The sequence below is a fragment of the Sapajus apella genome, unplaced genomic scaffold (genome assembly GCF_009761245.1).
Source record: "Sapajus apella isolate SASKATOON/1434 unplaced genomic scaffold, GSC_monkey_1.0 scaffold3, whole genome shotgun sequence".
NCBI lineage: Eukaryota > Metazoa > Chordata > Mammalia > Primates > Cebidae > Sapajus > Sapajus apella.
Window position 1 is genome coordinate 53,504,114 of NW_022436943.1, and position 18,649 is coordinate 53,522,762.

The 18,649-nt window shown below is 38.6% G+C and overlaps 1 protein-coding gene across 5 annotated transcripts in view; it reads right to left on the reverse strand.

The window, feature by feature from the left end:
- The window catches only part of ASAP1 (ArfGAP with SH3 domain, ankyrin repeat and PH domain 1), a 403,505-nt gene that overhangs the window by 189,612 nt on the left and 195,244 nt on the right, over positions 1-18,649 (reverse strand). For all 5 annotated transcript variants that reach the window (XM_032246627.1, XM_032246599.1, XM_032246607.1 and 2 more), the window contains one exon: positions 5,566-5,638. In XM_032246627.1, coding sequence (XP_032102518.1) covers positions 5,566-5,638 — 73 coding nt within the window. The remainder of the gene's footprint in view (positions 1-5,565; positions 5,639-18,649) is intronic.

The window sequence follows — 18,649 nt, forward strand, 5'->3', positions numbered from 1 at the left end:
ATACCACTGTCATTTTTTTCTTGCCCAGAAATATTAAAGGATTTACAAGCCTCAACTTTAAGACCAACAATGTTATAGATTCTAGAGGGCATCATGTGTTACTAATAAGCTAACATTTATTCTGAATATATCCTGGCATAAATTTTAAGGAATCAGCCATGTAATAATAAAATGTCCATTTAATTTGAGCAAAGACAAAAAAAAAAAAAAAAGGTCAAACTGTATTACAGAAAAAGACCTAGTAGCAGGAATATCCTGAGTTCCTATTCCCCCAAAAAAGTGCACACCTTTACCTGTGTTGTGTGAAAATATATCTGTTCAAAAAGATTAATGTTTTCAAACTAGCTCATTTGGTAGAACAGCCAACTCAGTATACCCATGCTTACTATGAACCACATGCTTCTGTTTTGTAAAAGTATATCTCACTTTGTTTTTAAATACTGAGAAGCAAGCAGTAAGCTCTTTTCTCAAGCGACACCTGACTTATGTGCATTCACGTGCCCGTTTCCAAAGGAAGAAATCCCATGAATGCCAGCCCCACTCTTACTGTACTGACCTAGAGTCTCTCACAAAGATCAAGATCAAGATGCCAGCCAGGGGTGCAGTCATCTGAAAGTTTGCCTGGGGTTAGTAGATTTGCTTCCCTGTCTCACTAGCATGGCTGGCAAGTGAGTGGTAGTTTTCAGTGGGAGATCTCTCTCCATAGGACTGCTTGAGTATGTTCAATATGGTAACTGCCTTCCTCCAAATAAAATGACCAGAAAAAAATGGAAGGACCAGGTGGAAGCTATCTTGTCTATGGACTGGCCTTGGAAATCACATGGCATCACTTTTATTACATTCTATTCATTAGAAGGGAGTTAGTAACTCAGTAACTCTGGTGTACATTCAAGGGGAAGGGGGATTAAGCTCTATCTTTGCAAAGAAAATTGTCCAAGAATTACAATATATTTTAAAACCTCCACAGTGCCCAAGAAACTATTAGCCATTTTAATCACATATTAACAAAAGAGTGAAGGAGGGAGAAAAGGGGAAAGGGAGAGGGACCACTAAGGCAGACTTCCTAAACGACAATCTGTTTCACAGATTAATAACATCAAAACTTCAAAACTTGCAACAACACAAGAAAACTGAATGGCTTGGAGAATTTTCCATTGGTCTAAGCAGTTCACAGAAATGAGTTTTTTGTTGTTGTTGTTGTTGTTGTTTTTAAATGTCCTCATACACAACAAGGAAAAGTGAGACACAAATTCCCAGAACAATCTTCAAACTAAAGAGCTTGCATGGAGACAATTTGTTTAAAAAAAAAAAAGAACAAAAAGAAAAAAAAAACCCTCATTTTTATATTGCTTACTAGTACTGATAAAAGCTTATGTGTAAAAATAATACATTTTAAGGGCAAGAACCTTCACAATGTTTAACCATCTTTCAAATCACTTTGAGAAGGTGAGTGACTGGTAATCTCCAACCAGAAATATAGGAATGCTTTTGAAATGTTTAAAAAATATCATGTGGGTTTTGTAGCACTTAAGCACTGTGAGAAAACAAGAAAATTATGAAAATGCACTGGGAAACAGATACCAGGGTTCAGCCTTTTGCGGTTTCTCTGGATGAGGCCAAAAGCCCTTGGAGGGGAACAGCTTGGATTCCACTGAGCATGTATCATGGAAAGATATGCAACACCACTGTTTTACTCATCTAGTTATTTCTGAAGAGTTAAATGTCATAGTGCTGTCCACAAACTCAGCTGTACTATACTTCCTCATGATTGCAGAAACCCTTTCAGGCTTCTGTGAGGAACCTGGAGAGATCTGAGTTTGTCCCTATATTTCTGAAACATGACCATGGTAACTACTATTTGTGGTCTCATCTGGGAAACACCAAATTCATCCCACAGTTTACAATGCTGGGAGTTTCCATTTGATGGATCCATTCATGAATACTCATGATTAGTGAATATTAATAGCTGATCTCAGAGAGCTTCCCAGGTAGTAACCTATCCAGCCAACATGCAGCGATTCATTCAACCCTTGTTGAGCCCCTGCTATATGTTAGGTAGAAGACAAATATAGAGTAGCCGTAAAAGAGCAAAGCTGGGGGTCAGCTGGGCTCTCTTTCCATCATTTGCTAGTTATGGTACCTTGAACAAGTTATTCTGGTTCTCTAAGTTTCAGTTTCATCATCTATAAAATGAGGACAATGGTACCTACCTTATCAGCTTGTTTGTCTTAGTCTACTATCGCATAAATACACAATGAGTATCATTTTCTCCTAGTGGTACTCCCTTAGCACCCTAATCACACTACCTCAGATCCTTTTTCCTATTTCACCCTTTGCCCTTTGTAAGCTTCCTTTTATAGCACTTCCTAATTTCTAGTTATAAATACTTTCCAGTTTGATGATTGTTAATCTCTTCCCCACTGGATTGTAAAATTGATGAAGGCAAATAATTTGATGTGCCAAGCACCTAACACCCAGAACAGGTGAATATAATAGGTGCTCAATAAATACCTTTTTGAACAAACTAATGAATTACTTTGACAAATGCATAAACTAAAAAGATGAAAAACATAGTACTAGTCTTATCAAAAAGCTCATAGGCCAGTGCAATAGTTCTTAATTCTAGCTGCAAGTTAGTATCAGCTGGGGAATATTTTTTTAATCCCAATACCTGCGTTCTACTTTGGAATAATTCTAGGGTAAGAGTCTCAGGGATTCCTGTTTTTAAGAGTTCTTCAGGTGAACCTAATCAACAAAGGTAAGAATCATTAGTCTCCTCCAAGAGAGACGGTTAGTATTTGCAATACAACAGGATACATGTTCTCTTATAGTATCACTGTCCAAAAGGACTTCCTGTGATAATGGAGAAGTTTCTATTTCTGTACTATTCAATATGGCACCCACTAGTCATATATGGCTGTTAAGCTCTTGAAATGCAGCTAAAACTGAGGAACTGAATTATAAATTTTATTTTAATTAATTTAAAATTTAAAACCATATGTCATCAGAGGCTACTCTAATAGTACAGACCTAGGAGGAGGGTACACAATCTAGTCTAGACTGGAGAGATTCAATGTTCAGTTAACTGTGCCACCCCCATCCACAAAGAGGGTACAGTCTACTGAAAGGGGCTGCACCCAAATTCCGCATACAGCCCTTGAAACTCTCTCCTTACATCCATACAGGAACAACCTCTCCCTTCTGTCATACCAAGGGCAGCTGTGATCAAGGAAATCCTTTAAAGAACAGCAAGAAGCATATCCCCCAGTAGAGGAGTCTTCGTGTGAGCTGCTGAGTGATGTGGCCAAGGGATGAAATACATTCTGAGGAAGAACATTTGGAAAAGAGTCACATGGAGGGAGCGTTCAGTATAGTAAATACAGCAGTGCCTCACAGCTATAAAGCAAGGGTCTCCCTTTTGCAGCTCACAAGCTGAGAGCCTCAAGCACAAACCAACATCACATTACAGAGAACTGACCATTCTTCCTGAGACAAATAATGGTTCATTAAGCTATTTAAAAAATAAGGCTGGTCAAATGTTATATGTGGAATCACTGAATTAAAATAGAGAAGGCACACAAATATTCATCTAGCTGTCCTTTCCCCTCATCTACAATTTGTTAAGCACGTACTATGTGGTAGGCAGTGTATTAGGGGTCTTAGATGGTCTCTCATTTTGTCCATACAATCCCCTGCACATTTGATATTATTTTTTAAATTTACGGTGAGGAAGTGTAAGACTCCTGGAAGTTAAATAATATACTGGAACAAGTATGACAAAGCTAGGATTCAAACTCAGACCTAGACTACCTGAGTTTCTCTTTTTTAAAAGGGTGTGTAGTATTCTATGTATACTATTGTTTATTTAATAAATCCCTTTTTTTTTCCTCCTCTTCCAAACCACAATCAAGGCTTCAGTGAACCTCCTTGTATATAATACTTTAAATTTTTATTGGTACATAATATACATATGTACAGAAAAGTACATAAATCCTAAGTTTAGCATCTGATGTATTATCAAAAAGTAAACTTAACCATGTAACCACCACTAATATCAAGAAACAACAATATCAGCACCTCAGAAGCCCGCTTTGTGGCATCTCCTAGTTATTTATTCCACTTGATTCCCTGAAGAGCTAAAATAAAATATAAGAGCCTAACACAAGTGTGGGAGTTCAGTGAAATAAAAGCAAAGGGCAGAAGTAATAAATTAGGTATGTAACTTAGGCCAAGACGTAAAAAGACATTTGGTCACGACTACATGACTATTAGTTATCTACCTTAATGAGAAGTTAGTGTTTTATTGGATATAAAGAAATTAGGGAGCAAAATGAAGGCACCAGAGTGCAAAATGTGTTAACAATGAATATTACAGAATGTCTCAGGCCTGGTGAGGGTTAAAAAACAAGAGAATATTAGGTTTCCAGTTTTTATTTGGCTAGTGATTCCCAGCTCTGATGAGACAGAAGGGCCATAAAGTACCTGAGGGTTTTGCCTTGTTCATTTTTCATTCAGCTTGATAATTTCATGATGATAACATTAAGAGGAATACGCATTTACTGAACTCCCGTGACCTGGAAGACCCTTTACAGATATGATGAGCTCATTAAATCCCTTCAACAACTTTTTAAATACCACTATCCCCATTTTACGGAAGAAAAAATGGAGGTTCAAGAAGGTGAAACAATCAGTTCAAGGTCACCTTGCTAACAAGTGGATTAGCAAGAATGAAAACCCACATCTGTCCAACTTCACGGCCTGTGCTCTTTCTATTATAGCCTCCTGTCTTTCCCCCCACGTTTTCTGTTAAGTTACAGACCACTGATTTCTTAGACCAGTAACATATTGGTAGTTGAGCTGGTACTGCAATAAAAACAAAAGATGTGAGTGAGAGACTCTGAAATCCATTTTGTTTCCAAGCCTCGCCTCTACAGTGCTGGAGCCTACCAATTTTTGTGGTTACTCATTGTTTTTTGTTTTTAAATTTAATTCCTCTTATGCACCAATGACATAATTTTGCCTCCAAGTTGACAAAGTCACTAGACAAAGTTAAAACATTTAGTTACACAGGTTACCTGGCACACCTCCCAACAAAAGAAAAGATGATAGCTGGCAGGTCTGTTGAGGTCTGAATTTAATTTTGTCCCCTCCTCTCTAATTTTTTCCACAACCGTCACCAATATTGATTTTCAAACGTGTACATGTAACACTAAGGAGGGGGAAAGATTCCGATGTGTTTAACTAAGGCCACTGGGTTACAGGTTGACCAAATTCACACAGAGATTTTATACACCTCATGTCACTTGTGATAAAATTACTCATGACTCTATTAAGCACTTAAGTGTATAATAAAATCCACTGTGACTAATGTTTTTTCTTCTTTCTGTTTTAGAAAGACTAATAATAGGTTTAGGCTGATAGTCAAAGTTAAGAGAAAAAGAGAAATTTCTTTACCTACTTATTTTTACATTTGTGTCATGTTTCCTATAAATTTAACATCTTTTAAATAACTAAGAAAACTCTGTAGACATCATTCATGTCATCCAATTTTTAGTAAGTGCTTACCTTGACCAGAATTATATATTGCTTTCACAGACTTCTTCACTTTCTGAAGGGCTGTTCTATCTTGGTCTAGAGCCTAAAAGAGAAAAAAAGAGGAAAAGATGTTAGAAGATTTGGTAAATTAAAAAAAAAAAGAAAAGAAAAAGAAAAATTCATTTGTAATTGCATTTGTTTTCCTGAGTATCAAAACAACAGCAAACTGACATATTTATTAACAACGAAACATTTCAGACTTGAAGTCCCTGAGATTTGAGTAGTTATTTTTTCAGAAGTACAGTCATTTCACAAAGCTCTATGTGGAATGGACAGCATTTTAGTCAGTCAATTATCATGCTAAGCTATGCACAAGAAAGGAAATACAAGACACCTAAGAAATCTTAAGGCTTGTATTCTCTCATGCGTTTACAATCTGGTAAGGAGAAAAGGCAAGCATAGACCTAAATGGCACAATACCCCAGCAACAGGACATATTTTAGCACCTAATGGTAATTTTAGCCAGAAAAACATTTCAAGAGGTATAATGAGTAGGAATGACCTGAAGAGCTTTTCACAGTGCTTTTAAGTTTTGGAATTTTAGTGTTAAAAAAAATAATAACTATGACTTATGGCAGCTGAATTTTAGCAATCTTTTAATTTAAAAAAGTTTGGAAAATGCCATCATGATTCTGGCAATGCTATTAAAGGATTTCTTAGATGATGAATCAACACATTAATCTACTTGTAGTACAAGCAGGGTCTTCTAGGGGTCTGTTGTTGACTCTTAATCTAGGTGCAAGATATACAACTGTGTTTAGTTTGTTAAAATTCAGCAAACTGTGCACTTAGGATATGTACTCCTTTCTGTACATGTATTACTCTCCAACTACAAGTTTAAAAGGGGGCATAGTCAATATACTTGGCACATTGCACTAACTTCTTAAAATAATTTTAGGCCCCTTTCTGCTATTTCGAGGGTCTGTGGTTAGGCTAGGAATTCCCAGATGATATGTCAAGATTTGGAGGGCATGAGCAATAACAGAAATAAGCTGAATAAATAAAAATTTAAAACATTAAACGTACACTTGCATCCATTAAGTCTTCTAAACCTCAGAACTTCAGACCAGAAAACTGAAGCCCACAGAGGCTAAGTACTTCCCTGAAGATGCCGAAAGGGTAAACAATGGCAGCAGGCACCCACCATTCCCCTTCTCGAAAATGGTCTTTCCTACCATTTTCCTTCACCTCTTGTTCTCTAGACACCAATGGCTGGTCAGGCGAGTACCCGACTCATACTGGGCTCTATGTTATCCCTAGGATTTCCGGGCTTGAAACAATGACCACAATGCTTAGTCCCTTTCTGGTCACATCAGCTTAGGACTGCCAGTGGTTCTGTTTCTAGATGTAAGGAAGAATCTGGCCAGACAGAATGACATTAACAGAGACACAGTAACAAAGAAAAGAGGTAAAGACAGTCCTCTGGCATCTAGTTTTTGCTTCTAGCTGTCCCCAAGGCATATGTCACTGTTAACTTTCCTACAGTCTCAGTACATGAGACAACTAATTCCTTCTGTCCCAAGCCACTTGAGCTTTGAATTCTGTCACTTGTAACCACAAGTCCTAAATAACACTAGAACATTTACTGAGCACTTACTACACACTGGGTATAAAGTTGATTATATCTATAAAACATAACCAATTATATGATATACATGCTTTCAAATATTTCATCTCTTTGCATTGCATCTTTACAAAAACGCTGTTAAGTATCATCTTCATTTTTCAGATAAGAAAATGTAGCAGACCTTCAATAAATATTCATAGAAAGGGATGGAGAGAAATGCTTTTCCAACGTCACAGAGTCAGAAAATGCTAATGTCACATTCTACACTTATACGTACCAAACCCCAAAGCATATACTTTCTTTACTGGGATGCTGAGACAAAAAACAAGGTTTCCAGGCTGCAAGTTTAACACTATTTCCACCGTATCCACCACCTACATTCTAATTTTGTCACATCCATTGCCCACCTGCACTTCTGTTCAATATTTTTCTTTAAATACACTCACATCTTTTTAAAAAAATTTAAATAACTGTATTGTAAAGAGCTATGATAAAGGAAAAACCAGAGGGAAGAACTAACATTTAACAAATGCTTGGTATAAACCAGAAAGCATGCTAAGAGGTTTACATAGATTATCTCACTTAATTCTCACAAAAGTCCTGTGAAATAAATACTACTATTATATCCATTTTATAGATGAGGAAACAGAGGCTTGCCTTAGAAAGGTTAACTTGTCCAGGGTAGCTGAGCTGGAATTTGAACCCAGGTCTTTGACAACAGAAGCTTATCCTCTAACCACTACCTAATTCTGCATTCTAATGATATCTATGATAAGCTGAAACTAAAAACAGTCTCATCATATGGGGGAGGTAGTGACTACATATCAGTTTTGAGATAAACCTGAGTTAAAAAAAAATTACAAGACATTTAAATTGCTAAGATTAGGAGGGAAAGAAAATGATGCAAATAAGCATTTACTTAAAAGACTGAATCCAATGGGTTTATTCTCAGATAAACTATTTTTGTGATGACCTTTCTAAAAAAATCCAAAAACAGTCATTTATTTTTTTTCTATACTTATGATTACTCTTTTCCCTGATGAAAAACCTTGGGCCTTAGAGAAATTAGTTAGCTTGCCAAGTGTCACATACTAAGTAAGAGAAGAGCCATGCTTTATCAAACATGCCACCTAATCTGTTATGGAAGGCAAGTCCAAATTTCCCTTGGATCTTAACATTTCTAAATTATTCTCGAGAAAGAAACAAATATCTGCTTCTGGAAGAAAATAACCTATCAGTTATCTTTAGGGAAATAATGACTAAAAAGGGATGGCTGTGGTCTAACAGCAATTAATAAGTGGGCTTTAGAGTTAACTCTGAATGAGCAAATGAGTGTAGAAGATTTCAGCCATAACATTTTTTGAGACCATCTACCTACTTCCTTTGGTTGGGGGGAGCAGGTAGAGTCTCAGAATTTCTGTTCAATGTTTACCAGCTTGCCTATGAACTGATAGGGTGTAACGTTCACCTACTTACTTTTAAAGGTTATTAAAAGCATCCCATTTGACAGCTATAGTCAGTTAAGTCTAGGTGACACTTCTTTTTTTTAAGCTCTAGTGTTTGGCCACTAACAAAAAGAAGCTAAATAAAATGCACTTTTAAGAGCCTCATATTTAGAGAGCCAGGGGATACTGTCCTTCAACCAAACAAGGCACCCTCTAGCAGTAACACACATGTCTAAGTGTGCTACAAAGTTTCATTCCCATAAATGTTAAACAACAACTGCAGTGACATCCTTTAAAATGTCATATATGTAAAATTAAATAAGGGCTAAGAGAAAAATGGTAGATAATATAGGCTTTAAGATTATCTTTCCCAAATCATTAAAAGTATGATAAAATGTGTGTGGGCATTTCTAGGTATGCATCCACAGTAGAACAACTTAAAAGGGTGAGATGGGGGCGGTGGGGGGGGGCGGTGCAGAGAATGAATTAACAAATAAATGAATACAGGAGAGGGTAAAGTTGTGAGAGATTGCATCATTACGTTCTCTTTAACATTTCTTAACTAAAGATCAGGAATGTTAATTGAGAAGAGTACTTCCAACTTTGATATGAAGACTTTTTACTTTTATTTCACACATATTCCTAGCAAGTCTTGTCATTTGAATCTAGGCACAGGGAAGATTTGCAGGCTGCTGCAAATTAGAGAGAGGCTGCTGGGAAGCCATACTGATGGATGCACTAAGTGAGAGCTGACAGCCAAAAGGATGTAGAAAAATTACGCAAACTGAACCATAAGGATGGAAAAGTCCTTGAGACTTTGAAGACACGAAGGGTACCCCTCCAGGCCAAGTAGTATCCCTCAGTCACAGTGGAGTGTAAGAGCAGATGTTCTCAGAGACATGTATGAATCTGATCATGCCTGCTTCCAGCTCAGGGCATTTGAACTAGTTGATTGCTCTGCCTAGAACTCTTCCCCCAAGCTCTCTAGATGACTGGTTCTTTCTTCTTACACAGGCCTCAGATTAAAGTCCTTTCCCAGCAAAAGCCTTCTAAGGACACCCTACAGCAGTGTACACCTTTGTCCCACCCAAGGGTTACTCTCAAATGCACATCATGCCAATTTTTCCATAATGTTACCATACCCTGAAATGATCCTGGTCATGATTTATTTGCTTTTATGGTATGTCTCTCTCTACTAGAAGAATCAAAGTTCTATGAAAGCAGGGGCTTTGTATAACCTGTTCACAGCTGAGTTCCTATTCCCAGTGTCTAGCAGATAGTAGATGCTCAAAAATGCTTATGAAATGAAGCAACAAATGACTGAATATATAAACTCACCAGTATAATCATCTCTACAAAACAGAAAAGTAGGCAACATAAGACTTGCTTTGAAAATGGTTGATAAAATAGTTCTAGATTCAGAAAACATGGTCCTCTGTAATTCCTTCCCTAATGATTTTGAACAACCAAAGTTTAAAGGTATACATATCTTATATCTATAGCCATATATGTAGAAGAGGTATGACTATCCAGTGATGAGAATAATATCTTAACAAAACACTGCCTTAAAATAGTTATTCTGTGAACTTTCTTTAAAAATATTATTGAAATACATTTATGTTAACTGAGCAATGGCAATACTGCTGCCATTATTCGTTATGATTTTCTATTTTAGAATTACTTTCTAAATCTATAGCACTTTCTATATACTCAAGTAGGAAAATTGCTCTTATTTTGGGTAGATTTGATTTTAGATAATAACTATAACTCTTTGGAGCTAAATTTTATAAATATGTTTACAGAGGCAGGAAATAGTACATAGCAATAAAATTCTAGCACAGAACTTCCTAGAGATATGCCAAGGTAGCAGGGAATTATACCTAACATCCAGGAGGGCTCTGAGCATTCAATATGTTAATGTACCTAGAAGTGGCTATCACAAAGCCTTGAATGGAGCAGGTGCTCAAAAATGACTAGCTGTCATTACCCTCACCTCTGAAGGCAGTACTGAGTGAAACACTTGGAGCAGCGACAGCGAAACATCTTTGAAACAAATACTCCTATACCAAAGTGATTTCCTTAAAAAAAATTTTTTTTTCTACTTCCTTGGAAAAAAAAAGTGCTTCCATTTTATTGCTTTATAGTACATTCAGAGAAGTCATTTCAAAAATACTTTTTAATAGATGCATTTGTCCCATAATCGCCACAAGGCAAATGTACTTATATGTGTTATTCCTTTAATGAGGGAGCAAGGGAATGCTACTTTGTCCTAATTTTGGTTTAGACTCTGATTACTTTAGCCGTGCACTTGTTGGGCAATCATGCTACCTTGGTGGGAGGAGGGAGGACTGCTGGGTTTAGGGATGTCTACTTAACACTTGCATAAGAGGATGAAAAAGTGACATAAGTTCTCATGCAGGCTCACAGCCAAATGTGTGCAGTCAGCCTTCCATAACTGCAGGTTCCACAAGGGGAACTTGTGTGTGCATAGATTTTGGTATCTGTGGGGGTCCTGGAGCCAATCTCTCTGAGATATTGAGAGACAACTGTATTTTCTCTGCTGATTATCAAACTTGGGTTTTTACATCATTTATTTACTTACTCATCCACTCAGTGTACCAGACGCTTCAACAGGTACTAGCCTAAGTGTGAAAACCAAATTGTGCATCTAACTCGCCTTAACCAGCTGCAGGCCTCCTCACTTCTAATTGCCACAGCAAAACAGCAGCAGCAAAACCCATTGCTAAAAGAAATAGGAAGCCCAGTAAGGCTTCTGATAGGACTGATAAAGTAAGTTATTCATTAAACATTTATTATTGCTAGCCTGGGGCTTGCTTTATCCACACTTCTCACGTCTTTCCACACTTTACCTTATGTTTTAGGTGTTTAGGTACTCGTGTCTCTCCCTCCACTCCATCAACTAAAAGTTTTCTAAGAATACCAGGGTAATATTCATGTTTATTTCTTCACATAGAAGACGCTTTGTAAGGATTCACTGACATGAAGGAACACACACACACACAGCACTCACTCTCGCGCGCGCTCTCTCTCTCTCTCTCTCTCTCTCTCTCTCTCTGGAGGAAGAAAGGAAAGATGAATGAATTCACTGTTCTTCCAATAAAATGAAGTCCTCGCTACTGCCTGCAAGACCCTATGTGACCCAGCCCTCTGCCCTCTCCCCTCTGTTCCCACATCCTCCACTACTCATTAAGTTCCAGCCACACCTATAGTTTTTCTAACACCAGTACACTAGTCCTGCTTTAGAGCTTTTACAATTGCTGACCTCTCTCCTAAAATCTTTTTCTTAAAACTCTCTTTGCCTAAATCTAAACAAGCCTGGCCTATACCTTCAGTTGCTTTTTTTTTTTTTCTGGCATTCAGCTCAAATGCCGTCTCAAAAGGACATTCTGACCACCCAGCTCACCGTCGCTCTCCATTCCTTACCCTCTCCTGCTTCCTAAGAAGCACTAACACTCCCTGAAATGATCTTATTGGTATGCCCCTACGTTTACAATCTGTCTGTCCCAATAGAATGTAATCTCTCAAAGAAGGTAGTACTATTCTGTTCATGGCAATGTCACCAGCACTGGAAACGATAAAAGATGCTCAGTAAATACCTATTAATTTTTTTATTTTCCCTTCTTTTCACAAGTGTTGATCTATTAAATTCATTTTAAAAACTTGTGTTAGTCTCTGATCTGGCTGGAGGACTGAATCAAGGGTGTGCAGATCACCTTGTTGTAACCTTCATATCTAGACTAAAAGGCCCCAACAGGTAGCATGGTATCAGGCTTACTAGAGCAGTCAGTGGAAGCTGACTGAATGAACAAGTGAACAAACGAAAGGTGAAAGAATGAAAGAAAGCATGAATGGTGAAAGAATGAAAGACAGAATGAATGGTGAAAGAAAGAATACCCCTCTCAAGTCTGTTTCTGACATCTGAGGACCTGTCGGTGGCTGCAGTTAAACTGGCCTGAGTACTATGTGGATATGCACTCCCTGTTGCCTTGCCCCCTCCTATACTAGTAAATTGATGGTCCCAGAATCTTCTGACTACTTGAAACTAAAACAAGAATGCCCATTCCTGGAGACTGTGGAAGAATCCAAAATGACCATGTGGGTACAATGAACGCTGCCAAAGCAGATTTGTCTCCTCATTTGAAAGAGTAAGTGCAGTGGCCACAAATGAAATTAAAACCCAACTAGTCTGAAAATACTTCTCATCATTTCCCCTCACTAGAATTATCTTTCTATGCATTCACCCACCCAGCAAACATTTACTAAGCAGTGGCTAGGAACTAGGCTTTAAAGGCACAGAAGTGACTGAAACATATCCTGTCTGTATGGCACACCTTTGGAAGAACAAAGTAAGTTTCACGGGGTTCCAGGGATAACAAAAAGAAGGTTGGAAAGGAATTAAGGAGAGAAGAAGGGAGCTAACTAAGAATATCCCCTGTGGGCCAGGCGCTGCCCTAGGTCATCTCCATCTTCAACGCCTACGATCCTGGAGGAGACGACAGCCACAGCATTCTACCTGACACTCCTCTTGGAACAAGCCAGGAAGGAATGGGAGTAAGGGTGCAGACAGGAAAGACAAGTTGAGGCAGAGAGAAGCAGAACAGAAACAGGAACTCGAAGTACAGCCCCAATTACAGCAGTTTGAGGAGTTGAGGTGTGGAGTGCTAAAAATCATCCTGTGTGACTGTAAGACACCCACAGTTAGTGAGGTTCAACCAGGAAACAGTAGTGCCAAATACTTGCCAACAGAGGAAGAGGGACCTGGCAGTAGCAGCTTATATGAAAGGAAGAGGTAAAGATGTTATCATTTGTTAGTTTCAAGATTAATATGAGTTGAATGAGGCTGCCATGAAGGGGAAATGACCAACCTAAAATAAAATTTGATTTGCATAACACAGCCAAAAAATGGAAAGTTTATATGTTATCAGCAAATGAAGGTTTTAAGCTGTTTATCTGTGCTGTTTTAGGCTATAAAAAGTGTCCTTAAGATTCCCCTGTGTTTATAAAGATTTCTATCAGAAACATTTAATGTCCTCTCCAATACCTACAGCTTAATGGTTGCATAGTTCTCAGCTGGGGTTTGACTCAAGAACAGCACAGACCTATAGTTCCTAAACTTTGAAGGGCTTGGGCCCCCACTTGACAAGTTATTTCACGTTCAGATCCATGGCAAAAATTCAACATACCACCTTCTGCCAATACCTCCTAAAGAATTCTAAGGTTCTAGTCCATGCAAAAAATACCACTAAGCTATCTAGGAGCCAAAGAAAAGCTACTGCATAAAACTGTAGCTTGCAAAAGTCTGCTTTCCTACATAGGCATAAATTATATGTCAGATGTGTATACATTTTGAGGGCAGGGCCTAAGCTAGGCCCAGAGTAGGGATCAATAAATATGAGTCAAATAAATCTGATTCTATATTAAAAGCATCAAGAATTAAAGCTGTATAGAAGAAAACAGGAATTCAATAATGCTGTTGTTGATTTCTCATGTACTATTTGTTTTGAAGCCTTAGTGTTTATTCCAATCACTTAAAGGAAGCACCATTTTAAGGTAAATACTGCAACATATATTTTTTGTTTGGGTAGCATATGTAGAAATATTCACTTTCGAATCGCCCTAGGACTCTTGGAGGTTCACAAGCCTTATCTTGCCTTTCAAAAGTCAGTCACGTCTATCACGTATAAATGATGAAATCATTTTATGATCATTTATGAAAATTTAGGACCTGAATGAAGCACACTCCTCTCAATTAGCCACTGTAGTTGTAAAGGAAGCCATACAAAGTCCTACACTTAACACAGGCAAAGGAACCCACTGTGGTGACGGGCTTGACTACCTCCCTCCCTCCCCACCGCCTCCCACTCCACAAATGAGAAAAGCAGACTTCAAGAGAAAGTAGTTGAGTGAGGGGAAGGTATAGGCCTCATATCATATCAACAATCTTTTCATTAAACCACTCTGCCTTTTGTACCAATGGCAGAATCCAACAATGTGTACAAAGAAAGGAAAATACATCCCCTTCAGGACCCTTGATATGATTTGGCTCTGTGTCCCCACCCAAATCGCAAGTCAAACTGTAATCCTCATATGTCAGGTGAGGGGCGTGGTGGGAGGTGACCGGATCATGGAGATGGTTTCTCCCATTCTGTTCTCATGACAGTAAGTGAGTTCTCACGAGATCTGATGGTTAAAAAGTAGGGAACTTCCACTGTCTCTCTTTCCTGTGGCCTCATGAAGAAGGTGCTTGCTTCCTCTTCACCTTCTGCCATAGCTGTAGGTTTCCTGAGGTTTCTCCAGCCATGTGGAACTGTGAGTCAATTAAACTTCTTTTCTTTATAAATTACCCAGTCTCAGGTAGTTTTTTATAGCGTTGTGAAAACAAAGTAATACAATCCTTAAAGTCAATCCTGTCACCCTAGAGAAGTACAGCCGTTCCACCTGTTCCACACATCTCAATCTACCTCTTAGGGCTAAGCTAAGTCTTGCTTTTCTCTGTACCTAATCAGTAGAATCCTTGATGGTCCCACACCATCTGATCTGGCACTAAGTTACTACAAGTACCCATAGTTCTGAGTGATCATCAATGCTCTAGAACTCAACTACCATTTGTTAACAGGTCCAATCTTTGTCTCTTGGAAGAAACAGAGCCTACTCTAGCAGCAAGCCACCATGTTGAGGTATAAAGCCATGGCTACAAACACAATGTGACCCTGATCAAGTTAGTCACCCTCTCTGATACTAAAGATACTGTTAATGCCTTTCTCATGTAATACCTGGAACAGACATGTGTTTGCTTCTTGTCCTCCTTTTCCCAATGGTCCTCAGAGTCTGATCTTAGCTCTTTCTTCCCTCTCTTCTCCCCAATATTGATGATAAAATGTCAATGTGACATTGTCATTAATCTTGTATCATCTTATATAATCATCACAATAATGTATAAGGTTTCTATTACCTATGCTTTACAGATAAGAAAACTGAACATCAGAATGGCCCTTAGATATGCAGCTAATAAGAGAGCCAAGATTCCAAAGCAGTCTTCCTGATCCCAAGGTCTATATTAATAACCATGCTGCTCTCCAGCCCTTCAACCTGACACAATGGGGTTCAAAAGATGGAGGATCCTTAAAAAAAAAATCAACCAAGGAAGGATTCATTAATCAGGCCACTAGAAAATTAGTTTCAAAGACCTTTTCCTTCCCATTCCAGGACACTCTATGTAAAGCAGCTAAAGAGTAGATGAGATAAAACAAACAAACAAACAAGTAGATGAGATAAAAAGCAAAGTAGAACGGAGTCAATATACAGCTCACTGTGCTTGTGCCACCCAAGCAAGTCAGATTTGAGCTGCCCATCAGCCATTTCACATAGGTCTATTTGCTAAATACTTTGCTCAGCACAGCAAGTGTCATTAAAACCACAGAGGGGCTTTCCAGTTAGCTTCAGGCAAACTCTGGGAACTACAGCCTTTGTGGACTTCACAAAGTGAGAAATAGAGTCTTGACAATGAGCATCATTTTCACTAAGCCTGATTGGTGGCATGTGTACCTGCACACAGAAAATAAGGATTAATATAAATAACCAACTACAACACCAAGTGGAGATGTACAGGCTTGTGAAAGCTTCTAGGTGCCTTTTAAAATACTGGTGACTTACTGAAAAACACTGAGAGTGACTGATTGGTAGAAAAATCCTTGAAAAGAATTAGTGGGCTTATCCACAGGATCTGAGAAAAAACAGGAGCTTATTTATCAAAGAGGAATAGTTCATCTACTTGGTATTTCAAATCCTAACTCTGGCCCATTGAGAAGTCACTCAAGCTGTCTGTGCTGAGGAATGTGGCCGAGGGAATGAACAGGCAGATATGGCTCCTCCATCTACAAAGACCTGTTATCTCCAGGCATCAAGTCTGTTCTAGATGTTCAAGACAAGAAAGTTTTCTTCTTCAAGGTGGAGGGGACAGAAAACAACCATGTGCATGTCAACATTCTGAGAAAAGAGGCCCTTGGTATTAAGAAGCATCAAAGAGTTCAGATGCCTGAGAACAAGTGGCCACAGGAGGATGAAGAGATACACTGGGACCCATCACACAGGGAAGAAAGGGCCATGGTAAAGAGACTGGATTTTATTCTGGAGGCTGTAGATTGGCCAAGATGGAGCCTCTAGGGTTTTAGAGGAAAGAAGTAATTAGCTCTGACCTTGAGAAAAATGACTCTGGCTGTTATGGTGGAAATGGAAGGTAAAGGGGCAAGATTGGAAAGGGAGGAGACAGGCTGAACTTTTCTGAAGTATTTCTGTTGTGGGTTAATCCACTTCCTCCTCTGGGACCACACCCCAAACTCAAGGTTTCCTCAAATGTTCTCTTCCTCCTCCATGTCTATAGAGTGTCACAGTGATGGCACGAAGATGTTCAGCTGGACACCAAAGTCACATTCCTCGTTTAACCCTCTGTATCCAACAGGCCACAAAATTCTGCCTGTTCAATCTCAGCAGCATTTCTTTTTTTGTTATTGTTTTCTTTCTGTTTTTTAGAAACAGGGGTCTCACTAGGTCACCAGGCTAGATTCAAACTCCTGGGCTCAAGGGATCCTCCTGCCTCAGCCTCCAGAGCAGTTGGACTACCAGTGTGTGCCTCTATGTTAGGCTGTTCTGCAGCATTTCTGAAACCCATTCCAAGGGCTCCTGCCTTTAGGACTTAACCATGCCCCAGCCAGGTACTTCTACAGTCTCTAGCAGTTCGTCCTCTACCCATTCAGCTTCCTCACAATTGCAGGGTGTTCTAAATATGTCTAGTCATGTCATTCTCTGGCTTTAAAACAGAATATAGTGGAACCCCAACCATAGCCCATAAAGCCCTTCTTTGACTCCTTTCAAACCACTTTCGCAGACTCCCTTTTGCAGCCAGCCCACTCTTGTCACTGTGACTTTCCACTTTATATTCCTGGCTCTCCAAGTTCATGATGTTCAAACATACCAGGGTCTTTTCTGGCTTCTATGAATCTGGAGATGTTAATTCTCATAGCTAAAATTTTCTCTTTTCTGAACAATACTTCTGCCTTTCACCTTTTTCTCCAATGTCTTCTTAACAATTTTACAAACTCTAGTTCAACCTTTAAGATTTGATTTTATCACCCAGTGAGAAAGTTTCATTGCCCCACTTCCTCAATTAAGAAATAATCTCTCGTCATTTACTAGTGCTATGAGAGCACCTGCCAGGTTATAATGACATTTTCCTCACATTTTCATCTTGGCAAAGAATAGTTATTAATTTTTTAAGATACCAGACACATATGTATGTGTTTCTTTATGTGTTATTTCCTCCCAACTTGTACAGCCAGCTTGCTGGTCCTGCACCCCAGGGTGTAGGAGAAGATCTAGATGTGCCCAGTGCACAGAAACTGGAACCATCTAAATTTGACTGCCCCTCAGATGTCCCTGGTTTTCAGCTTCCTGTGGAAATGTGTAAGACTAGACCAATCTGCAGTCTCTTCTGGCTCTGATTTCTGAAAATCAAGTATTTTCAAATCCTAGGAACATTATTCTTCTGTTTTAACTCTCTTAGCATGCTAGATTTTCTTTTAAATGAAAGAAATTTTAATTTTAAAAAGTAACACAAATAGCATCGACATGGAAATATATCTGGGGAAGTATCTAATATTTAAGATTGCTATGTAATTAAAAAGATAGGCCATAGTGTCAATCTCAGATTCTAATTCCAGCCATTTCTGTGTCCCTATTTTGCATCCTCTGGCCTCCCAAATATTGTGAAAAGTCCACCTTGAATTTAATATTCAAAGACCTCATTAATCTAAGAAGACAAGCATTAATAATACCTTTTTGGAGATGAAGAAATTGAGTCAGAAAGTAGGGATCCAGAACCAAAAAACTAGTAAATGGAAAAATCAGGATTTTAACCCTGGAACGTTTAACTCCAAAGTCTGTGCTTTCTGCCACGTCTGGCTGCTTCTCCAATTAAAAAACATGTTTTATTCTACTTTCTTTTTTACATCCAAGTATGGCACAC